This window comes from Dipodomys merriami, unplaced genomic scaffold (genome assembly GCF_024711535.1).
Source record: "Dipodomys merriami isolate MVZ:Mamm:240054 unplaced genomic scaffold, mDipMer1.0.p SCAF_13, whole genome shotgun sequence".
In the NCBI taxonomy this organism is placed as follows: Eukaryota; Metazoa; Chordata; class Mammalia; order Rodentia; family Heteromyidae; genus Dipodomys; species Dipodomys merriami.
Genome location: NW_027202604.1, coordinates 1,558,044 through 1,583,976, shown reverse-complemented (window position 1 = coordinate 1,583,976; position 25,933 = coordinate 1,558,044). Strand labels below are relative to the sequence as shown.

Genomic DNA, 25,933 nt, shown 5'->3' with positions numbered 1-25,933 from the left:
TGCCAGTGTTTTCTTTCTTTTTTTGTGGGGGTGGGGGGGTATGCCATTCCTGGTGCTTGAACTTGGTCCTAGGTGATTTCACTAAGCTTTTATGTTCATGGCTACCATTAGAGCCACAGCTCCATTTCCACATTTTGGTTCATTGGAAATACATGTCTCAAAGACTTTCTTTCCCAGACTAGTTTCAAACTGCAACCCTCAGAACTCATATTCCTGAGTAGAACTCAGATTCCTAAGTAGCTAGGATCAAAGGTCTGAACTACTGGTACCCCATAAGTGTTAAACATCTTGCTTATTAAGACTAGCCATTTGAAGCTTGGTAGATCTTATTTTATGACAAAATATGATCGTTATCATGAATTAATTTTGAGTATGGTGGGCTAAAAATAATATGTACCCAGAAACTGTTGGGATCAATATCCTACAATGTGCATAGTATTAGACAATATTTAAATTATGTAGGTTAGTATTTCCATATTTCAAAATCTGTATCATCTGTTGATGACTTAGAGATACATTAAAATCATCTACTATCTGGCTTAACTAATAAACTTCTCCTTAAAGTTCTGCCAATTATTTTAGCTTTAGAAATGGTGTCTTAATTCTTAAAGCCCAACAGCTTTCTTATACCTAGAATTAAACTAATGTATTTTCTCATTTTCAATGTATCTTTAACCCTGTTTTAGAAATCTCATGGAATTACACATATTTGTATCGTATCTGACAAAATTAAGCAGGGCACTCACTACAGATATATGTAATTTTGTGGGGACCTGGTGGCACTAAGGAACTGAAGGCTTTGAACATCCTAGGAAGGCACTCTACCATTTGACTCATGACCTGATACATGTAACATTAACTAAATCATCTTATAATGTGCTTCAACCATATGCTATCTCATATATATATTTATATTTATATATATATTAATTTGAATAGCTTTTTGCACATACTTTTGTCAAACACTTAGAAGTTGTATTTTCATTTATACTTTTTCCTTTGTTTCTTTCTAATGTGGGGCTGTTATTCGTCCAGGTATCAGCTTCTTTTTTTTTTGTCAGTCGTGGGGTCTGAACTCTGGGCCTTGGCGCTATCCCTCAGCTCTTCAGCTCAAGGCTAGCACTCTACCATTGAGATACAGTGCCACTTCTAGCTTTTTCTGCTTAGTGGTGCTGAGGAATCAAACCCAGGGTCTCATGCATGCAAGGCAAGCACTCTACCACTGAATCACCTTCCCAGCTCCCTAGTTACCAGTTTCTTGACATAAATGCTATTGCCACATATGTCAATTAACTCCTGTTGTTGTTATGTATTTATTACATTTTTTGTACCAGTCCTGGCGCTTGAATTGAGAGCCTGGGCATTGTCTTTGAGCTTTTGTGCTTAAAGCTAGCACTCTACTGCTTGAGCCACAGCTCCACTGCTGGCTTTTTTGGTAATTAATTGTAGATAAGAATCTTGCTCAGGCTGGCTTCAAACTACTATCATCAGATATCAGCCTCCAGAATAGCTAAGATTACAAGCATAAGCCACCAGCACGCAGTTTTCATTATTACTTCTTTATAGTCTGTAGTCTGTAGTTCTTTAGATTTACCTACACATTCATCAGTAAATTGTTTATTTCTTTGCTTGTTACTTTGCTTGCAGCTCAGATATTCCATTAAGACTCTACTTTTCAGTAAATGCAGAAACTATACTCTGTCAAGGGGTTAATATCTAAAATAGGTTAAGAACTCAACTCAACACCAAAAATTAATTCAGCTTTTAAAATGTCCTAAACCTAAAGGTATTTCTCAGAAAAAAAAGACAGTAATGTTGTTGCTGTTGTTCTCAACAACACTAATCAAAATAAAGAAAGGGGAATCAAGTACTATGATAGATCAACTGGCTGCAATGACAATATGTATTATCAAAATGAAAAATGACAACAACTGCTAGCAAGGATATGAAAAAAAGGAATCACACTGAGTATAGGAATCTAAATTGGTATAGCCATAGAAAATAATATAAAAAGTGTTTTTAAAAAATTAAGTGGAAAAAATTTTAATATGGCCCAGAAAGCCCACTATTGGGATTTTTCCACACTAAATGAAATCAGTGTGTCAGCTGCACTCATGTATTTAAGGTAACTCACCATTTAGTATTTAGAGGAATTTTTAACCTGTTATCCAAGGTTACTGTACCAATTTTTATTCTCACCATCAATGTATAAGAACTCTAGTTTCAAGCCGAGGTCTGCTGGCTCACGCCTAAAAGCCCACCTAACTCAGGAGGCTGAGATCTGAAGATTGTAGTTCAAAGCCAGCCCAGGCAGGCAAGTCCATGAGACTCTTATCTCCAATGAGCCACTAGAAAACTGGAAGTGGTGCTGTAGCTCAAGTGGTAGAATGCTAGATTTGAGCTGAATCGCTGAGGGACAGAGCCCAGGTCCAGAGTTCAAGCCCCATGACCAACCAAAAAAAAAAAAAAAAAAAAAAAGAACACTAGTTTCTTCACACTCACCAACACTTGCCAGTTTTCATTACAATCATTGTAAGGGTCAAGTGATAACTCTGTGGTTTAGATTTGTGTGTTTCCAGTGGCTACCAGTAGTAAACATCTTTTCATGTACTTCATCATTCACATATCATTTTTGAACCAATGTTCCAATAAACCTTAAAGTTAAAGAAAATATTTTCTTTGCTCCTGAGATTCATATAGCTTTTCAAAATCTCTTTGATAAAAATACATATATTTATTTTATATTTATCCTACTTGTGGTATATAAGACTTCCTGAATTTACAGATTTCAACATATCATTAATTTTAGAAAAATCTCAGCCTTCATCTCCTCAAAGATAGTTTACGAATAGTGACTTTGCCCTTCACTTCATCCCTCTTCTACTATGAAACTATGATTATATTCAGGTAAGATCTTATTCTACCTTCCATATTTTTATTTTTTCTATTTTGATTGCTAACCTGTTAAATTCCTTGTCTGCTATGGCTCCTCTATTGTTAAAACTAAGCTCTTAAATTCACTTTTGTTTTGAATCTCTAGCTATTCGATTTGGTTATCTTTACATTTACTTGGTATCTTAACATTGCTTGGTATTTTATATAGTGTCTTGATCTTTATTCATATTTTAATCCTGTCTCTAATTACTAAAGCATAGTTATTTCATGGTCTTTTTTTACTGTTCTAACTTCTGAAGTAGTTTGTAATGCTTCTTCTGCTGTATAACGTGCACAGTAGTTTGCTTTTCACATATTTTGTGTTTACTGTGTCTTCATATTTTTTGAAATTTTTTCTCAAGAAATCTTGAAGCCTACATTGAATATATAGTGTTTTAGAACACTGTGTTCCTAGGGGCACAAATAATCATGAACTCCTCCAAGTTACATTCCTTACTTGAAATTTCTGAATCATAACATAAGCACATCAATGTGAGAGCCAGCTCAAAACCAGTGTAGTCACTTTCACTTGACTCAAGCTTTTAAAATACATCATTCCCCTCACCCCAGAATCCCTTAGTCTAAGCAGGAAAAGAGTAATTTAAAGAAGTTATTATTCATTTACTCTTGGAGAGAGAGGGTATCTATCAGGGTGTGGTGATACTGTTCATCTTCTGTGTCTTTTCTATAATGTCCTTATGATTATGAAACCAAAGCTCAAGTCTATCCATCTAACAAACACAAGCCTGAATAAATAACTTGTGCTCTACTTAAAACAAAAGCTTCCTCCCATGGTGCTAACTTGACAGCTCATACACATACATGTTTTCAAAAATATAGCTCATGTAGGACTTTTCATTGTTTTCAGTAAGAAAAACTGACATAAACATTAAACAAGATACTGATGTAACAGCTGAGTAGGAACAGAATGGCATGTTTAATAAAGAATGAAACTTCCATCTTCAGAGGGTACAGGTTCCACAATTTATGAGAAAGTAGGTATAGAAGGAAGTTACGTTCACGAAAAGTCACACTGAATCAGGGAACAAACAAGTTTCATCCATTGCTCAACAAATTCCAAAGAACTGATACAGGCTGAATAGAAAATAGTCTTAAGAAGGATTGTGAATGTGCTTAAAGGCTCCCTGGGAAAAAAATATAGTTGTTCTCGATATGCATTTTGAAACGACAGGGAACTGTCCAGGGGAAGGCAATTTGCGATGAACATCACTTCCTTATAATCACACGAAGCATGAGTCCACAGTCACTAATACCTGGAATAAAAGTAAGTTCCCTCTCTCGCAGACACAGCAAGAAAAGAATATAAATAAAAGAAGGGAAAGAAGAATTAGGGTTACTTTAAATAATAACACAAATGAAACTGAGTTGTGATTATTACTGTTCTCAGGATATGGTCCTCTAAATCATATATGAAACAATACATCTGAAACAAAACCCAGAAAACTTTCAGCTCTGCATGCCTAACTAAGAAGACATACATAGTTTAAAAAAAAACTGATCAGTGTTTACTGGTGTATGTGTAAAGTGATAGAAATTTGAATGAAATCACATCAGTCCACAGAATGGTGTTACTAGAAAGAAAGAACTGGAAGGGTTTAAATAGACCTACTTCCATCAATAAAGTAGGCCAATAGTGATGAAGCTATTTCATCTTACAAATCATGAAGTAGAGACTAGCTTATAATAGCTCCCTGAGAATCACTTTCAGGAGGATTTTTTATATATATATTTTTTTACTGTAAACATGATGTCTACAGGGGTTGCAGTTCTTTTTAAAGTGTCACCTTTTCCCTTGTTTTCTTCCAGTTTTTTTCGCATACAATCCCACTCTCCCAGAAATTGTATAGTTCATTTTCAACCATGTCTAGTGAATTTTACTGCTGAATTAATTCAATCTTTGTGCTACAATTCCCATGCTTCACTTTACCCTCCCCAAATCAGATGAACTTGCATAGAAGAAAAAAGGAACAGAAATCAAAAAAAGCAAAAAAAGGGGGGGGATAAGAAAAAAAATAATGTTTAAAAAACTCTCAGAGTTCATCTCAATAAGCAATATTTTAAATGATCAAATGTACATAGTTATTGAGCATTTGTGGTACTCTCCTATAGATATCCTCTCTGGCCTCACTGTATCAATGCTTAGAGTCCTGTTTAGCTTGGCATGTTCAATTGTAAATTTTATTTTTATTATCTATTGTGCTTACGTACACTCTAAATACTATGAATAAGGGAAATCAAGCAACCTATGTTTCGTTGGGTGTGGCCTATTTTGCTTAATATAATTTTTTCCAACTATTTCCATTTCCTTAAGAATGAAGCAATATGATTCTTTCTAATGGAAGCATAGTTACATTGTGTATGCACACCAAAATGTCTTGATCCATTCATCCACTGATGGGCATCTTGGCTGATCATATATCTTGGCTATGGTAAACAATGCTGCAGTGAACACAGTTTGTGATCTATTGGATAAATGCCTGGGAGTTGGATCATTTGGCATAGGGAAGCTCTATGGTAACTTTTGTGAGGAACCTCTATACTGATTTTGAGAGTAACTGAACAATTTAACATTCCTACCAACACTGAAGTAGCATTCCCAAATGACCTCTGAAATTGTTAGTTTTCTTGATAATGGCCATTCAAATCAGAATGAGGTAGAATCTCAATGTTGTTTTGAATTGCATTTCTTTTTTATTTGCATTTCTAATTTTTGATTTGCATTTCAGTTTTACTACAATGGCTTTGTAATATAGTTTGAAGTTTGTTATAGTCCACCAGCACTGTTCTTCCTCTTAAGGATTGTTTTTGCTACCCAGGGTCTTCTATTATTCCATATGAATATTTCAATTGCTTTCTCTATACCACTCAAGAATGTTGTTGGGGTTTTGACAGGTCTTACATTGAATTTGTAAGCAGTTTGGGCAGTACCATTTTTACAATGTCAATCATTCCAATCTAGGAATAGGTAAGTTTTCCATTTCCTTAAATCTACTTTAATTTCTTGTTTGTGATTGTTAACGTTTTTGTCATAGAGATGCTTCAAATTTTTGGTTAATTCTGAGGTATGTTTTTGAGGTTATTACAAATTGAATTACTTTCCTGATTTCAGCCTCACTCTTCTCATTGTTGACATACAGAAAAGCTACTGATTTTTGTGGGTTAATTCTATACCCTGCTACTTTGCCAAAGTTTCATATCAGCTCAAGTAACTTTATCTGGAGGTATCTAGAGGTTTCTTTAAATACAGGATCATGCCATCTGCAAAGAGGGAGAATGTTACTTCTTCCTTCCCTATTTGGATCCCCTTTATGTTTTTCTATTTCCAATTGCTCTTTCTAGGAATTCCAGTACTGTATTGAAGAGGACTGGAGAGAGTGGACATCCTTATCTCATTCCTGATTTTAGAGGAAATGGCTTTAACTTTTCACCAGGAAGTATAATGCTGGCTCTAGGTTTGACCTATACAGCCTTATATTGAGGATATATTCCGTGGATTTCTAGCTTTTCCAGAGATTTTATCATAAAGTTGTGTTGCATCTTGACAAATGCTTTTTCTGCATGAGATGTTCATGTGGTTCTTGTCCTTCTCCTGTTGATGTGTTGAATTACATAGACTTGCATATATTGAACCAGTTTTCCAACCCTAGCATGAATTTTGTTTGATCATGATATATTACTTTTGTTTGTTCTTGAATTCACTTCATCAGAATTTTATGGAGAAATTTTGCATCGATGTTCATTAAAGTTATGGGTCTACAGTTCTCTTTCTTTGATGAGTCTCTATCTAGTTTTGGGATGAGGGTTATGCTAGATGCATAGAAGGAGATCTTTCACTTTCAATTTTCTTGAAGAGTTTGAGGAGTATTGGAGTTACTTCTCCTTTGAAGGCCTTATAGAATTTGTCTGTGAATACATCTGGTCCTGGCCTTTCTTTGGAGGGGAAGTGTTTTATTGTCATTTCTATTTCATTACTTGATAGGCATTTATTTGGTTGATATAAATTTTCTTGGTTTACTTTGCATATATGAACAATCACTAGCAATTTATTCCAGATTCTCCAATTTGTTAACATAAAGGTTTACAACATATTCCCTTATAATATTTTCAATCTTAGTTGCTTCTGTTGTGATGTTCCTATTTCTGTTTCTAATTTTATTCATTTGGGTGTGTTCTCTTCTTTTTCCATCAGATTTGCTAAGGGTCCATCAATTTTGTTAATCTTTTTTAAAGAAACAACTCTTCGTTTTGTTGATCCCTGCTATGGCTTTTTGCAAGTCTAATTCATTTAATTCCGATTCAATTTTAATTATTTATTTCTATCTACTGGATTGGGGTTTGACTTTTTGCTCTATTTCAAGGTGCTTAATTCTGGTTTGAGATTTCTTCAATTTGTTGATATGGGCATTCAAAGCTATAAATTTTTCTCTGAGTATTGCTTTTTCTGTGTCACAGAAGAGCTGGTATTTTGTGTGTTCATTTTTCTTAAGTTGTATAAATGTATGAATTTCGGTTCTGATCTCTTTAATAATTCACTGGCCACTCAATGGCTATTCAGTCTCCATGAGTTAGAGAATTTTCTGTGATGATTTTTGGTGTTGAACTCTCATTTTATTCCACTGTGTTAAGACAGATGCATTTATGTGAATTGGCACAGATTTGCTTTGTGACCTAAAATATAACATATTTTGGAGAATGTTCCATGAATATTCTGAATGTATATTCTGATGTTACTGGGTGAAATAATCTGTTGCTGTCTGTTATGTCTTGATCAATGCAAGTAGGTCTGTAGAGTTTTTCCTAGGTTGATATATCCAGAGACAAAAGCAAAGCATTGAAGTCGTCAACAATCAATGTGTTTCAATCTATGTGTTTTTAGGTTAAGTAGTATTTGTTTGATGAAGTTTGATGGTCCAAATTTTGGTGTATAGATATTGAGAACTGTTATATACTCCTATAGGAGAGATCCCTTTATTAGTATATTAGTATATAATAACCTTCTTTTTCTCTTCTCACTAATTTTACTTTGAAATCTATTTTATCTGATATTAGAATTGCTACTCCAGTCTATTTATGGGTGCCAACTGCTTGAAAGATTTTATTCTACCTTTTCACTTTCAGAGTATGTTGGGTTTTGTGGGCAAGATGTATCCCTTGAAGGCAGTAGATGAATGGCCTTGCTTCTTGATCCAACTAGTCATTCTACATCATTTAATTAGAGAGTTAAGTCCATTCATATTGACAGAACTAAGAAACGCTTGGTAGTTCCTGCCATGATATTCACCTTCTTAGGGGTTGTGCCTATCATTTCTTGTTATATTTATATAGTATTCTGGGGTGAGGGGCCATTTCTATGCAGTTTGGGGGGGGTATATAGGACATCTTTAAATACGTTCTGATGTCCTGGTTTGATGAAGAAAATTGCTTGAGTTTTTCTCTGTAATGAAAAGTTTTTTATTTGGCCCGTGGGTAATGCTGAGTACATATTCTTGGTTGGTAGTTGTTTGCCTTTAAGGTATGTAATACATTATTTCAGGCTCTCCTTGCTTTTATGGTGTCAACTGAGAAATCTGTCTTTCTTTTCACTGTTTTTCCTTTATAAGTAATTCATCTTTTCTGACAATTTTAAGAGTCCTTCCCTTGGTCTCTGTGGAGATTACAATATGACAGTAGGAGGTTCTTTTCTAGTCTGATTCGTTTGGAGTTCTTGTATCCAAATGGACCTATCACTTTGGATATTCAGTAAATTCTCTTCGAATTCTACTAAATGTTTCCTATCCTTTTAATTGCCTTGTCTTGTCTTTGCTCTGTACCTATCCGTCTGAAATTAGGTCTTCTGATTGAATCCTGAAGTTCTGCAAGCTTGTTTCTGGGACTGTTCTGGATAATGCTCTTCTCTTTCTATATAACATCTGTCTTCTTTGTTTTCTTATTTTCAGACTTATAATTTATCATTTTGATAGTGTCTATCTCCTTACTGAAGCTTTCTTTTAGGTCTTAAATGGAATTATTTACTTTGGTTACCTGTGTCTTCTCCCTTTCCTTCTGGCATTTATTTAACTTTCCATTTGTGGACTCCATAAAATCCTCTAATAAGCTTCAGTAAGTAATAAGCTTCAGTTAGTACATAACCTTATGTAGGCTTTCTATCTTCCATCAGCAGTGGTTTTAAAGCATTTTGAGAACTATCTTCTAGGTCCTTCATTGTCTTCTCTACTGCCTGGTAATTTTTTGTGGGAGTTGAGCTTGGAAACAAAAGCACTCAAATTCATAACCACACAGAACACAATACAAATAAATAAATATAATATATATATATCATAGAGCCCTACAATTGCATAGACTATAAATCAGAGGTTTTAAATTATAGACAACTATTCCCTTATCTAAACACTCTTACACTTTGTTTTGGGATGAGTATTGTGGTGCAGAAAAAGAGATTATATATAGTTGTAGGTAGTGAGCAAATCTGTTATAAGGGTCAGGTAAACCACACTAACCAAAAACATAACAGAAAGTGCCAACTAGACAGAATCAAACTGGACACAAATACAGTCAAGCAAACAATAAGGGAATGAGAGAATAAAGAAAAGAAAGAGAAAAGGATCAGAAATGAAGGTGAAGAAATAAAAATAAAACTAAAAGAAATAGAAAGAAAAATAAAGGAAGTAAAAAAATAATAGAAAAGGAAAAGAAGGGAAAAAACTAAAAATAAATTTTAAAATATAGCCAGAATTAATTAAGCACACAACTAAAAACAGGCTCAGCAATTATCATAGTCTGCATATCTGAGACTAAACAACAACCAAAAAAAATGAGTCCTGCAATTTGGAGGATCTTTTGTTCTTTTTTTTTTTTTTTTTTTTTTTTTGGTCATGGGGCTTGAACTCTGGGCCTGGGCGCTGTCCCTCAGCTCTTCAGCTCAAGGCGAGCGCTCTACCATTTGAGCTACAGAGCCACTTCCGGTTTTCTGGTGGTTTATTGGAGATAGGAGTCTCACAGTCTCTCCTGCCCGGGCTGGCTTTGAACCGCGATCCTCAGATCTCAGCCTCCTGAGTAGCTAGGATTACAGGCGTGAGCCACCAGTGCCCGGCTGTTCTTTTTTTTTTTTTTTTTTTTTTTTTTGCTTTTTTTTGCTTATGTGGTGCTGAGGAATCAAACCCAGGGCCTCATGCATGCAAGGCAAGCACTCTACCACTGAGCCACCTTCCCAGCCCCATTTGGAGGATCTTTTATTTCCCCATGTCTAGTATGGAGTATCTTAGTGGAGGTTCTGTTTTAGTTACTGAGATCTGCACCTGTCTTTGTAGCCAATATATGGGTAGCACCAGGAAGTGGAGTTCCTTTTTCACAGGTAAGATGCATCCAGAGGCTTGGGTGGTAGTGGAATTCTGAAGCCTTCTTGACCTGTGGGTGTAGCTGTTACCTAGATTCCCATTCTCAGTAACAAATAACTAGGTTTTAGAACCCTGTCTGTAGCTTACTTATAAATCAAAGAGCAAAGATGAATTCTCTAATTAGTTTGTTTGAGTAGTCAGAAGAACTTTCTGCCTTACAAAACTGGAGTCAGTATAACTCTCCTCCCGCTGTATAGGAGGCAGCAATGAGGGGTGTGGCACTTTAGTTCACAGGTAGGCTCTTAACTGCAGAGTGCTTGAGTGTGGGTGGAGCTGTGGTATATCTGGAATCTGTAGCATTTGGAGATATGGAAGGGTGGCTAGCCCCTGGATTCCTATGCTCAGTATGGCCTAGAAACACAATCAGCTTTTAAGAACTGTCTGGTTTTGTGGGGGAGGGGGGAGAGTCAGTGATATTTTAGAGACTTTTGATTTTGTAATTCCAAGGTGCTCTTCTGGTCAAAGGCCTGACTGCAATGCCTGCTTGCTCACTGAAGAAGCCTCCCAATGAGTGGGCTTTGAGTTGCCACCAAAGAAGGGTGGTGCAAGAGTATCAGATTTCTTTGCCCTTTCCAAAAATGGAGACATTTCTTCTTCAAGTGTTTCCATCCAGGTGCTTTGGCAGCTTCTTTTCCACTTTCATAAATAGTGTTCTTATTGGGGATGGTAAGAGGCTTCCATCCAGGTGTTGAAGGGGATGTCACTTGTGGAGTATTCACAGTTCCCTTGGTGATGCTCTGAACCATCCCCATTGTGATGAATTTCCTCTGCATCTGATGGTGGCTGGCTCAGCTGTGGGCTTCCACTTTTTCCTGTTCCACAGTGAAGCTTTGGGCAAATCCTGAGGCACAGCCACTGCTACCACTGACACTGTTAGTGGCACACTGGTTTCTGTCTTCTTATACAATCAGTCCATAATCTTCTTTTTTGTTGTCTATCTCTGTATAATTTTAGCTTACTTGATGTGACTCTCTAGATGTGGAATGCCTGATGGGACCTCAAAACCATGCTTCTTGGGAGAGAGCTTAGGTGGTTCCCTGTTCTCATTCAACAATTTTCCAATCCAAGGTAAATTTTTAAATAAATATTTATTCATACCACAGAAAAGGCTTCTCTAAGGAGAATACAGTTACAGAGGATAAAGCTGTATTCTTCCATTAAAATATGCATTTTTTGCTTTTTTTTAATGGCCATAAACTCAATAAAAAATGAAAAGTGATGCAATTGAACCTCCATGAAAAGCAGAGGCCTGGGAAGGTCTGTACCTTTAATGGACAAAAGAACAGCCCAAGGAATTACATCACATGCTTCATATGAAGTCCATGTGGACTTCAGGCACACCTCATCCTGTCTGAAAATTCTCCCCCCACTGATGTCTGGGACACAACCAGCACCCTGACAAAACCACTCTGCCAAGGAAAACAGCTTCTTTTTCACTGCAGATACAACTCTCATGTCTAGAAAGTGATATGCTTATTATTATGCAGTTTGGGGTATGAGGTTTGTAAGCCATCAGGGTTTATAAGAAAATGTGTTACAAATTCAGAATAAAGACAGAGAGATCTAAGACAGCAGAGTGGCGTCTTTGGCAAACATGAAAAACAGAGGGAGCAGCTAATATAGAAATACTGGGATCAGTAGATGAAAAATGTGTTAGGCTAGGAACAAAGCCTTGTACAGAAAAGGGATGCCATCATTCTTGGAAAAACAATTATTTATATGGTACATTCCATTCTCAAAGTCTCAATAATGTTCCTGAAAGTAAATGCTTTCCACAGCCTGTTAGACTCAGCTCTCCAGTCTGATTTCTCTCAGACCTTTGAATTGGGATAGAAAATGGACTTTACAACAAGGAAGAGTTGTACAGATCAGGATGTCTTCCAGAGTCTCATATCTCAGGGACAATATCCACAGGCCAAAGATGTCCTAAATGCTAAGAATTCTGCCTGCAAACACGTCAACTGTTCTGCTTTAACAACAGCTGAGATTTTAAGTATCTGCTTTTTGTTTTTGCAACCTATTTTCCACCTTCCCCAAAAGTGTAATATCCTGGTTACAATGATATACTATTTATAAGAACAATTTAGATCTTCCCTTCTATTTAATTTATACAACTTTCAAGAGGCTCTACTTTTCAGGTGTCCAAGATAAAAATGGGACTGCATTACCATCTCCATGGCTACTTAAAATATTTTCTTCTGGGCTGGGAAGGTGGCTCAGTGGTTGAGTGCTTGCCTGGCATGCATGAGGCCCTGGGTTCGATTCCTCAGCACCACATAAGCAGAAAAAGCTGGAAGAGTGGCACTGTGGCTCAAGTGGTAGAGTGCTAGTCTTAAGCTGAAGAGCTGAGGGACAGTACACAGGCCCAGAGTTCAGGCCCCATGACAGACAAAAAAAATATTTTCTTCTCCTCTAATCTACATGTTTTATATATTGTAATAATTAGCATTTCTAGGCTTAAATAAGAAATCCCGATTGCCTCTCAAAGCAGGAGAATTTTTCAGTCATTAAAGAATGAGAACTAAATGTTAGGGCTCAGCCATTAAGAATGTTCTTTTAAGGGAGAAAACTTAAAAACTGAATCTTGCTAGCACCTTTTAGCTAATGTGTATCTTCTTATAAGGGATATCTATGAAATAGAATTCATTTTTTATTTTTATTTCTTAAAAACCCATTTTCACATAAGTCAGTTGAAATATAATTATCATTTTATCAACTATGGCATTATTTCATCATTATTTCTATATTTGCTAATACTTTAACTGCAATATTTTATTTAATCATCTTTTAATCCCCAGATCTACCCTTTAAGTATGTCAGAAGGAAAGTATGGCTGAGGGACATAGGTCAGTTTCCAAGGCCATGAAGGGCAGAAACAAAAGGCATGCAAGAATCTGCTTGTCTTCTGCCACACTGTTTCCACTCACTGAACCATGAGCTTCTTGAACATTCTTCAGACCTGACCTCCTTTGGAACTTTTGCCATTGTGTTAGATAAATCTACTCAAAGATTGAAGACCTCTCAGACAAATGTAGTCAATAATTGTTATGACTTGCTTGCTGAAGATATTTTCTTCACCTGGACAACTACATGAAGAGGGTAGAGTTTTCCATGTTTATGGTACTCTCAGCTGTAGAATAACTGTCAGGCCTCTGGTTCTTGGATGACAACATGAGGAGGAGAAACTGATGCTAGAACAATAATTTCCCCCAAAATTTGTTGACTTCACTCACTGTTGTATCGCTGGTCTGCATTCACAAAGTGATTGGGGCATCCAAAGACTATACTTGCTGCACCTCAGCTCAACTCTCTAAGAAGAAAGAACTACCAAAAGGAAACCAGAATGGAAGATTGTACACGAAACTGATTTGAAATTCTGTGGCAATCCCTGAAAGAAAATGGTTACAACCAAATGCACTCCACAGCTTACTTCTGGTATCTCTTATCTTTGATATACTTTTTGATATAGTAGCACTGCCTACCTAAAGAATGAAAGTTGACAGAAGCCCAGTATTTGGTTATTCTCCCTTTGAATAAGTACACATATGTATGCATACACTAGATATTATTATATTATAATACTAAATATCATTTCCTGTCCATAATTTGATACTTCTGCATAGAGCATAAATATATTTAATAACTGATATAAAACATGTAAACGGTTCTCTCCTATTTTTCTCTAACTCTGCTGTATCATATAATACAGAAACATTACTAAAATGGAGAAAAATGATATTTAAGGATAAATGGTAGAAAAAATGATAAAAAGCTTGGGAAGGGTGGCATTATCTACAAGGAAATGTGCTCTTTGCCTGACATATAAATGTAACTCCCCTGTTTTTAGCATTTTCAAATTTAAAAAAAAAATATATGGGAGAAAAATAAGCAAAAAATTAACTTTATATGGTGATTATTTTCAGAAGAGCAATAGTTAAGACAGAAGTAAACAAAAGCATCTAAAAGTCTCAAAAGAGATTTCTTACCAATCTAGTAATCATTAATGTTTACTTAACATTAATAATTAATTTTAATTAATAATTTGATAATAAATATGTTAATACACACAAGAATAGTAGATATTTGGTGCTCCATCCACTTAATCAGTTTCAAGCACCTAATTTGAATTTTGAAAATATAAGCTAATTCTTTAAAACTAACAACTATAATATAAATCAATAGATCAAATTATTCAAATAATATTTTATAATTATTCCATAACAACTGATGTTAATAACAATAATATAAACAATGCCTGATGTTTCTTGAATGCATTTTAAAGCTCACATAACTGCTTTAAATAAAGCAAATCACTGAAGAATTATGATGGGACTCAATTTATGGATGAAGAAAGCAAGGTTTATAAAGATTGGGTAATTTGAGTAAATGAGAACACTAAGACTTAAAGTCACTTATGTCTTATGCTAAAACTACAGTGTCTTGGTACCACTAAAATGATTTACATTGACTTATAAGACCAGGACATTTTGAGACAAACACTTTCTAGAGATGGGCAATAAATCTGGCAACATAGCAATTTAAAAAAACAGCAAACTTAGAATAACTGAAAATGAAAAAAAGTATTCAAATATGTCTATTCACATGACAACAAAAAAGCAAAGAAACTCACCAGATGAGCCTGAAGCTCACAGTGAGCAGAAATTCCACCAAAAGTTTTCTCTGGCCCCTTTCTGAAATATTTATTTCTGAATTAATCTTCTACATTCTCCTTTATTTTTCAATATATTTCATAATATTACATTAACAAGATAATGTAGGCATTGGAAACAAGTATGTGTGCAAATAATAACTTTTTAGTCATGCCAAGGATGTAAGAGTCTGCAACTCTGGGCATACCTTTGTCTTCATGAACTTGGAGTGACTTTTGTAAACCTCTATTTGTTTGATCTCTTCCTCACGGTCCTCAGTATTCAACACACCATTAGCTTTTAACATCTGGATCTCATCCTCAAGGTCCCTTATGTTTCGCTCCAATGAAGCAATTTTTGTGTCCTGTTGGTAAAAAAAAACAAAGAAAAAGAAAACTTTTTTGAGCCTTTTCAGATCATATTTAGGAAAGCAGCTTTGGTAGAGATAGATTCACTTTGGTGCTGACTAATCCTGAATTAAGAATGGCTTATGTTTTCTCTTCTGGGGACCATCTGAATGATAATTGTTTGAAATCTCTGTCAATTATGTGTCCATACATTACAGTTACCTAGATATGTTTCACTAATATCCAGAACCAAACTAACAAATAATAGTGACACAAGTGATCCAAAGTGCTAAAAACAAAACAAAACATTATTTTAATGGGCAAATTTGTAGCTTAGATTACAGCTAACCAAGTTATATTTTTGAGTTCACTTATTCACACAAAATAGTTTGTTCATGTATACATTCTATAGCTGGTTTTTTAAGGCATGCTTGGAATTTGACTCTAAGAGAGAAAGAAATCCAAACCTACTAATGGAGAAAAGGATTCTCATCTAAAACACAGACAAACGTGAAATTAAATCACTGAATCTTGACTTAGTATGACCGATACACTAAATATTGAAAATGTATAGCAACTGGAAGTAATATATCACAACATCATGATTTATTTTGTGAGCAGTCAAGTCCCTACGTGACAAAAAACATGATTACCTTGCAGGACATTTCTAACCTATTGATTTACAGACCTAAAAAACTAGAAATATTACATTCAGATGTGGGATTAATTGAGAAAAAACATTCAATGACAGACAAGAGAGTGTATAATACGAAACAAAGCTTCAGAAAGTAGAGAAGAGAAAGCTCTTACAGAAGAAGGGAACACACACACATGCACACACACACACACACACACACACACACACACACACACACACACAAATGCAACATTTCCCAGCCTTAGGAATTAGATTCAAATCAATCTTTGTAACGAAACCTATGAAGAGTGACTTAAGTTTTTCTAGCAGTTGCCATGTACCTGTGATTTCATTGCAAAGATTAAAGGAAACTTCATTATATTTATTACTGAATATTAAGGAAAATAAGCCAATTCTTATGGGGTCCTGGAGGTGGGGGTGAGGGGATTTTAAGAACCTAAAAACTAAAAATTCCTAAAATAAATACAATGAATAGGCTTCTCTATAATTAACTCTTAAGAAAATGACTGTTATGTCTGTTCCTACTTTGTTGCTATTGTTTTATTTTTCTGTTACAAGTACAGGCATATCTCATGTGACAGTTACTATTATGAACATCATACCATACTTAAAAGAAGAAGAATTGTAACAACTATCTACTGTGCTCTATTTTGTACCTACAACCACACATTCAAAATGTACTTGACAATTTCATTAATTCTCAGGGAAAAAAGAACAAGGAGGTGAAACTAAAGGATTGAAAATGTTCAAGATTATGAAATGCTACATTTGGCTGTTTCATTTTCTTTCAAAACTAATACCTACTTGCCTACTCAGAAAACTGAAATCTGAGGATAGTGGTTCAAAGCCAGCATGTCCAGAAGTAGATCTGTAGCTCAAAAGATACAGCATTAGCCTTAAGCAAAAAAGCTCAAGGATAGCGTCCAAGCCATCAGAGAGAGTAACCAGGCCCTGAGTTTAAGCCCCAGGACAGAACAAAAAAAGATAAAAATACCTGTTGTGTTCTTCCCAGTTATAAAAGCAATATACTTTATAGAAAATAGGTAAAATGTCTTTAATGCTACTAGTCAGAGTTAACCACCATTCATGTTATTATACATAGTTTCCTAGTGGTTTTCAATTATAGATGCAATTTCTGGAAATGTAATTTCTAGAAATCTTTTTATACTGTCAGTTTAAGTAGGAACACTTACTAACTGAAACAATCGTTTCCCAAAATTTATGTGGTATTATTAGGAGATGGGGCCTGGGAAGTAGTTAAAAGTAAATGAGGTCATAGGGATCAGGTCTTCATAATGACATTAGTGCTCCTAGAAAACACACTAGAATTATCTCCATTGCTCTTTCTCCTATATAAGGTCCCAGCCAGGAGGTAGCTAACTGCAAATCAAGAACAGCCCACACCAGAAGCCATCCATGCTGACATCTTTATCTCAGACTCAGCCTTCAGAATTATGAGGGAAAAAAAAACACAAAATTCCATTGATTATGCCACCCAGCCTACAGCTTGCTAAGACAGCTCAAACAGACAAAAGGAAATCACTTGTGGTGACTCATTTAAGTTCTGAGCTATGAGATCCCCAAAGATTCAAAAAGCAGCAGCAGCAATAATTTTAAAAAAAGGGTAGGGGGAAAATTTTTCTAAAATTTTATAAGAATCCTCCCATACAAGTGACAGTTAAATCAAAACTTCTTCCTAACTATAAAATGGGACAGACTCAAGATTATTAAAAACTTTTTGAAGAGTCCTGTAATGATGACTGTCTGTACTCTGATTATTCAGATAAACCCACTGTTACCATTTTTGTTATTCCTATGGGAAAGTTAAGGTTATAATTTCATTCTAAAACAGATTCAGAAATATCAAAATTCTAATCAATATGTAAAAATTCTCTCTCTATTGAAACACAAATGGACCAATGGTGAAGTTTACAGATAAATACAATCTTTCCAGGAGTTAGACTATAGACGTGGGTCAGAAAGGCTCAAGTGGTATAGTTCTTGTCTAGCAAAAGGGAAGCCTTGACTTCTGTTCCCAGTACTGGAAAAAAAAAGTTTTAACTGTAAGTTAAAGGAGCAAAAGGGTCAACATTCCTGGCTATTTATTGGGATTTCAGACTCCTATCCAAAATGACCATATTTATGTGTCTGCAGGTGCCCAAATATATATACAGATAAGTATCTGTGTGATTATTCAGCAATACACTTTTTGGGCCTCACAATTTAGATACTACTGGGTAGAATTTTGAACCTCAATTGTATAGGCCAGGGGAGAAAGATGTGATTCCTTTACAAACTCTCAGATGTGCTCCAATCAACTTTGTTAGCAATGACCATAGCTCTGACTTCTAAATGGGTTTGAAGGAACTTCACAAGATAAAGGGAAGGGGAGAAAGAGGGAGAAGAAAGGAGGATGGGAGAAAGGAGTGGGAAGGGAAACAGGGAAGGAAGGAGGAATAAAGGGGAATGGAGGGAGAAAGAATAGGATAGGAGAATATAATGCAGAGAGAAAGACTTTAATAAGAGTATATTTTGTTATGTTCATGTAATTTTTTCTGAATTAAGAAGTCAACTTTAAGAGCAATAAAATTTATTCTAAAACCATATGCATAGATAAAAAGTAAGAAGTCACAATTAGGATAAATAGAGGAGTACAGATACAGTACAGATACAAAAATCATAGAATTGGGCTTCAGTGACTCATGACTGTAATCCTAGCTACTCAGGAGGCTGCGATTTAGGGTGTTGTTTTGAAGTGAGCCTGGCAGAGTAGTCCCGAAGACTCCTTTCTGTGATTATCAAACAAAAACCCAGAAATTAAAGTATGACTCAAGTGGTAAAGTTTTATCTTGAGTGAAAAAGCCAAGCAAGGGCTCAGACCCGGAGTTCAACCAAACAAATAAGCAACAACAACAACAACAACAAATACAGTCACAGAAGGTAGATTTGGGTTGCAAGAAGATATTTAAAACATCCAGTCCAAGAAAGACTGAGGAAATTACACCTGCAAACATAATGGCTACCACACTGGTTATTTTATCTTATGTTCTTAAAAGAATCTCTAAGACTAACACGTATGACTACAAACTTATATAAGTGGACCATGATATTAATTTTGATACAGTGAAAGTGATATCAGTGTTACCTTTCAGAAGAGATACTAAACACACAGGCTCAGTAACTCAGTGAAGAACTTCAGTGAAGACTTCAACATCCGTAAACATAAATTTGGAAGGTAAAGACACATTTTATTTCCCAATTAACAATTGACTTTATGTTATTAATAACTGATAGTCTTTTAAAAAATTTACATTGTGATTTTAAAACTTATCTTTGATTTACAATTAAGCAAATTCTAGAAACATAATTTGGGGGCTTCCTTAGAGATTAGAAATTAAAATACAATATAGAATAATTTTTTCCTAAGTACACAGAACTCAAATATTCCATGAAAGTGAAACTGTAAGGTCAAATAGTTTTGAGAACTGTCTATTAAGAGACTCTCAATACACACCAACATCAAGGGCTCTAAGAAGCTTGCCGCAAAGAATTCTGTTTATTATGTCAGTATTATTAACTCTACAAGTCAGCTCTCAAAAATTAAATTAGGACTTCAGTGATTGATTATTAAACTGAAGAACCATAGTTGTGCTGGTAGCCTTAGTATGGCCTTGTTTGTGATCGTTTGGGTAAATGCCCAAAAGTAGGATTGCTGGGTCATAGGGGAGCTCTATGTGGAGTCTTTTGAGGAACCTCCATACTGCTTTCCAAAGTGGCCAAACTGAAGAACCAAAACAAGAATTTGGATGGAGAAGAAACTTGCCACAAGTATTCCAATTTAAAACAAGTAAAGTTAAAAATAAATAAAATGAGTGGGGTTTAAATATTCACATTGACTTCTATCACTTTTAAAATTATTTTTTAGTCTGGGATGGTGGTGCACACTTGTAATCCCAACACTTGAGAAGCTGAGGCAAATGAATGGCAAATTCAAGAGTCTGAGGCTATATAATGAAATTCAATTTTAAAAGAGAAAAGGAAAATCAGAAAAGAGACATAGAAGGAAAGGAGCCTGCTCTGACATCCTTCTCAACTTACTACCTCATAACTCAGGTAACATGTCTCCAATAGATAGAACACCCATAAAATTGTCTTATAATCATACTTTGGTGGGAAAATGTGGAAAAATTCTTTCAGTGGAACAATTGCTAGAATATGTTTATTTCAGAAAAATATATGAACCACCTCTTTCAGGTTATATATACATAAAATAACTTAAAATTTTAAAACAGAAAGCAGAGACGTCTACTTAAAAGTACATACCAATGACCATTTTATCTCTGCCATCCAAAAGATGCAAGATAAGTATCTGATAGACAATAATAAGCTACCAGAAATGAACTACTAGCAGCCATTTATCTCGTGGCCATTTCTCTATTGATAATTTTTAAGGAAGCATGAATTTAGCACAAGACCTTGAGTATAGTAATTATAGCAATGCAAAAGTAAGTTGAGTACGAGTACTCTTTTTGTGTGTGTGTGTGTGTGTGTGTGTGTGTGTGTGTGTGTGTGTGTGTGTGTGTGTGTGTTAACCAGGGCTTAAACTCAGGGGCTCATGTCAAACTTAGGGGCTCATGTCACTCAGCATTCTTGTTCATGCTGGTGCTTTAGCATTTAAGCCAGACCTCCAGTCTAGTGCTGGTTAATTGGAGATGAAGTCTCATGGCCTCTTCTATCCTGCTGGTTTTGGATGAGGATTCTCTTATCTCAGCCTCTGAGTATCAAAATACATGGAATACCATGTAGAATTTAATATGATTTATAGACATTTTCTTCACTCTAAAATAAGGCATAGTCTTTCCTTGCTACTCATAAGGTGGTCTATTCGCATGAGCATCATCTGGGGATTTTTTTTTTAGACATACAAACTCTCAAGCCCCAATCCAAAACAACTAAACTTGAATATGCATGTTCCCAAGATTGTTGGGCAATTCAGGTATTCTAAACGATTTCTAGTGTCCACAAGATAGACTGCAAAAAAAAAAAAACCCACCAGGGAAACGATATTACTAAATATGTTTAGAATAACACAAACATATTTTCAAGAGCTATTCAAACTCACTAGACATGTTGAAAATGAACTATACAACTTGCGGGGTGGGGGATCAGGAGGGAAAAACTGGGAGAAAAGGAGAGAAGAGGTAACACTGTTTAAAAAGAAATGTACTCATTACCTAACTTATGTAACTGTAATCCCTCTGTACATCACTTTTACAACAGCAATAAAATATGTACTTTAAAAAAGAAAGAGCTATCCAACATGGCCCAAGGGTACAGCAATCCTTGGGATAAACTTTCTGGAGCATCCGTGCCAATTAGGATGCCTTATTACTCTTTTTGTGTTTGTCAAACATCATGTTCCCCTCAAGCAGCCAGAAACAGATTTTAACTCCTCTCTAGGAACTTCAGAGCACTGAAATGGTGAGTGGGTGGAACAGCAAAAAAAGTAATATCATTTAGTCACAAAAAGTAACAATTATGTTATTGCTCAGTGTCACAATGTGCTTTCCTTTCAAATATAGCAAGAATTACTGGTTTCATTTTAATATCAGGCCAAGAAAGAACATATAAGCAGTTTTTAAAGAGGACAGAATTCACCATGATCACATATCAGACTACAGGCATTGATCAACAAACTTAAAGCCAATATGGTTAAAGAAGACGTGATCTAATGTTCAGGAAACGTCCCTATATAATTATATTACACTTTATTTAGAATAAAATTCTAAACTAGTATTACTGCATACCACAGAGTTCATGAAAGCTTGACTTTTAGAACTCATGTACTTGTAGCTGCCAGAGTAAATGGGCAGCCCTCAGTTTTAGGCTATCTGATTAATGTCCTGCCTTTAGAAGGACTTTGTGTGGGATAACTATGGTCCCATGAGTCCCAAATAAGCAATCTAGGGGAAAAAAGTCAACTTAGACCTAACACCTATTTTGAGGAACTAAGACCTCATCTTCTTGGGCTATATCAAACTATAGAAAGATAATGGCCTGGCTTAGAAGATGTCAGGAGTATGCTGGAGATTTTTGGTGAGGTTTCTATTTTTCTATTTGTAAAGATATGTGACTCTTTATGATCAAATATACAAGCACAGAATCAAGTCAGAGCAGATCAAATTAAAAACAATTAGGACACTTTTATGTTTCTTTTCATGGCCTCATTTGCCTACTTCGGACTCATTCTTTATGAAATGGAATGCACACTTCCTGTCTTCTTGACATCCTGACAGTGCCCATTACTGATTACCTAGTGGTTCTTGTAAGATACTGTGACCTTTGAAGTTTTACTCTCCCTGTATGAATCTATTATGATCCATAATAGACTTAAATATGAAAAAAGGAGCCCATGACAAAATAATCCAGACAGAGATGATAGGAAGGAAGAAAATCTGACCCGCAGGGAGTGACAGCCTGGACACAAATCTTGGCTCAGGCTTTTACATTGTGAGACAGGATATTTAGTTTTTCTGAAATAAGGTCAAGTTCATGATAATGTTAAGAAAATAATATGTAATATTATTAATATTGCAAATAATATGTAATGCATCAAAGAACCTATCATAAAATCATTATTATAGCAATCCCTAACAATTCCCTAGTTCTAAAGGTACACGAATCAGTTGCTTCCATTTTTTTTTTTTTTTGTCGGTCGTGGGGCTTGAACTCTGGGCCTGGGCGCTGTCCCTCAGCTCTTCAGCTCAAGGCGAGCGCTCTACCACTTGAGCTACAGCGCCACTTCCGGTTTTCTGGTGGTTTATTGGAGATAGGAGTCTCACGGTCTCTCCTGCCCGGGCTGGCTTTGAACCGCGATCCTCAGATCTCAGCCTCCTGAGTAGCTGCTTCCATTTTTAATCAACCTAGTTTATTTATGAGCATGTTCCTAATTTTTCTGATCCTATAAAGCTGCTATCAGAATTAAATTAATAACACATAAATCTCCCAGAATAATAGTGAATACACAGTAGGTGTTCAATAAGCATTATTGTCTCTCTGAGTCTGTGCTGTAGCATATGTGGTTGTTGTTATTGTCATTTTGTATACGTAGCTTCTTTTACATTCATGAAATGAATCGTCCCAATTCCTTCTAATTGTAGTGAGCATTTGAATACATGGCCTTGCCCGGGGCAAGTACCATGGATCTTATGGACACAGTGATTGTTTATGATAAATTAATAACTCTAGTAAGGTCAATGAGGTTCTTTTGAAGAGGATGACTCTTTCTTTACTCTTTTGAGAGTAAAGAAAATAAAGCCTGTGGCGGGCTGTGGCCTTGACACCAGGCACTAAGAACTGGTCTGAATAATGGAATCCTTACAACATTATTTAAACAGACAACTGAACCATCCACTCTATGAAACATCAAAATATAAGAGCAAGGTTTCTGTCACTTATAATAGTAATATATCACCTCAGTGGCAGTGTGAAAGATTAATACTAAAATGTACATAAATAAAATATACCATAAATATATAGACAGAGAAGAAAGAAGTGGGAAAGACTACCATACCACAGTCCAAAAATATCCCAAAATCACAGGAACCCAATCTGATGTTTGGATAAAGATAAAATTATCATAGAGACGATGAAATTCTTTACAGCTAGAAGTAATAACATGGATAAAATCAGAAGCACTATGTATAATGTCCATCATATAATACCTGAGAAAACTAGAGTCTCTGTCAAAGACAGGTAAAGAGACAGATAAAAGAGTTTAGGGTCACATTTCATTTCAGGGGAGTTGTAACTAAAATGTAGGTAAGGTTGGATGACAAACACCTTTACAACCAATCTGGGACTTCGTTTTTCAGTTGTAACTAGGCACCTTATATAATCTGGTAAACATGGTTTAAATAAGATGGCCTCTTTGCAGTTAATGATCAAAACAGAAGCCAAAATGGAACTGAGACAGTGAAAACGATACAATCAATCAGCCTAATGGTGAAGAAATTCTCTTTCAGTCATGGCATGACTGAGAATATACAGCAGAGAAAACAGCTGTAAGAATTATCAAAATATAGAAAAGTTTGTTTAAAAAAACTAGTGAGAGATATAGGAAAGTCTCAGGAAATAAGAAAGTGAGCAGTTTTGAGAAGAAGAGGAATCAAAGAGTTTTAGGACATGAAAGCAGCTTCAATTAAGTTGTATTATCAAAATTGGAAATTGATGGGCTGGGAAGATGGCTCCGTGGTAGAGCGCTTTCCTTGCATGTCTGAGGCCCTGGGTTCGATTCCTCAGCACCACATAAGCAAAAAAAAAAAAGCCGGAAGTGGCGCTGTGGCTCAAGTGGTAGAGTGCTAGCCTTGTGCTGCTGAAGAGCTGAGGGACAGCGCCCAGGCCCAGAGTTCAGGCCCCACGACCGACCAAAAAAAAAACAAAAACAAAATTGGAAATTGAACCCTAGAGTATTAAATCCCCTCGGGTCAGGGCTAATTGCCAACTCACTCAACAACCAGTATGGAACAAGACAAAAGTCAAGCAACCAGACACCTCTAGGAACACTGAACTCAGGCCTGGGAAGCCCCTGTTGGATATGCCAATGTGGGGATGTGGAGATCAGGCAAAAGCTTGAGTTGGGAGTATAGTTTTAGGATTGAGGGTAGCTGAGAAAGCCTTTCAGCATATCAACAACCAGTGGAGTTTTCTGCATTGGGGATAAATATTAGCCTTGCATAGAAATCTACTTTAGTATAGAGTGGTTTCTACATGGAAAGGAGACCTGGGTAATTATAAATCATTTCAATGTTCCTGTGACAGACCCTGACACAAAGGCTCTCCAATACCAGTCTGAGTACCACCTACACCAGAACCATCCAGAAAGATAGAGAAAAAATGCAGATGGCATTGGGTTTTTTTTACTCTTTTCTCATTCAAAAAGGGATACAAAATGTTTGCATTTACTTGTAGTTTGCATAGCTCAGAAAAGAAATCATATCAAAAGATTTATTGTTTATATCTACCTATCGTCCCCATTTATGCCTTACCTAGGCATCTGTCAAAATATAAACAGCTGGTCACTAGTAGCCCATGCTTTGATCCTGCTGAGGTCTGAGAATTATGGTTCAAAAATAGTCTAGACAGAAAAGTCTGTGAGACAAGTATCTAATTAACCAGCAAAAAGCCAGAAGTGGAGGTGTGGTTCAATTAGCAGAGCACCAGCCTTGAGGAAAAATAGCCAAGCAAGAGAGTAAGACCCTCAGTTCAAGCCCCAGGACCAGGAGAGGAAGACAGACAGACAGACAGACAGACAGACAGACAGATAGACAGAAACAGAGCCATACAGAGATTATGTTATTTATAGAACTACAATGCTAAGAAAATCTCATTAAGCCTTCCCCAATAATCCGATGAATTTTTTTAGTTGATTCTTTTCATTTTTTTTTCTGCCAGTACAAAGGATTGAACTCTGGACTTCATACTTTTGCTTAGATTTTCATGCTAGGCTGCTGTACTTGAGTTATGCCTCTACTTCTGGCTATTTGAACATTAATTAGAGTTTCAGCATGGGTTTGGTTCTAACCTTCATTCTCAGATCTCAGCTTCCTAAGTAGCTAGATTTGCAGGCATGAGTTTTAGCATGGGTTTGCTTCTAACCTTCATTCTCAGATCTCAGCTTCCTGAGTAGCTAGACTTTGCAGCCAGTGCCTGGCTTGATTTCTTTTTATAATAATATATTTTACTTTATTATTTTTCAATTTTATTTTTCCATAGTTGTTCAAAGAGGTTACAACTCTTAAGTCAGGTTATGAGTACAATGCATCTTGATCAATGTCATATTTTCCATCATTCTTCCCCATTTTCCCCTTCCATCCCTACCCTCAAGTTACAAGTTACATAGTTCAATTTTTACATAATAATCTTATAAAT

At 35.8% G+C, this 25,933-nt stretch overlaps 1 protein-coding gene across 18 annotated transcripts in view; it reads right to left on the bottom strand.

Moving 5' to 3' along the window:
• Nucleotides 1–25,933, bottom strand: part of Erc2 (ELKS/RAB6-interacting/CAST family member 2) — a 1,008,017-nt gene that overhangs the window by 662,688 nt on the left and 319,396 nt on the right. For all 18 annotated transcript variants that reach the window (XR_011371144.1, XR_011371143.1, XR_011371142.1 and 15 more), the window contains one exon: nucleotides 15,207–15,362. Coding sequence is in view for 15 of the 18 variants with exons in the window: in XM_070018479.1 (XP_069874580.1) it covers nucleotides 15,207–15,362 (156 nt within the window). In the remaining 3 variants the exon portion in view is untranslated. The remainder of the gene's footprint in view (nucleotides 1–15,206; nucleotides 15,363–25,933) is intronic.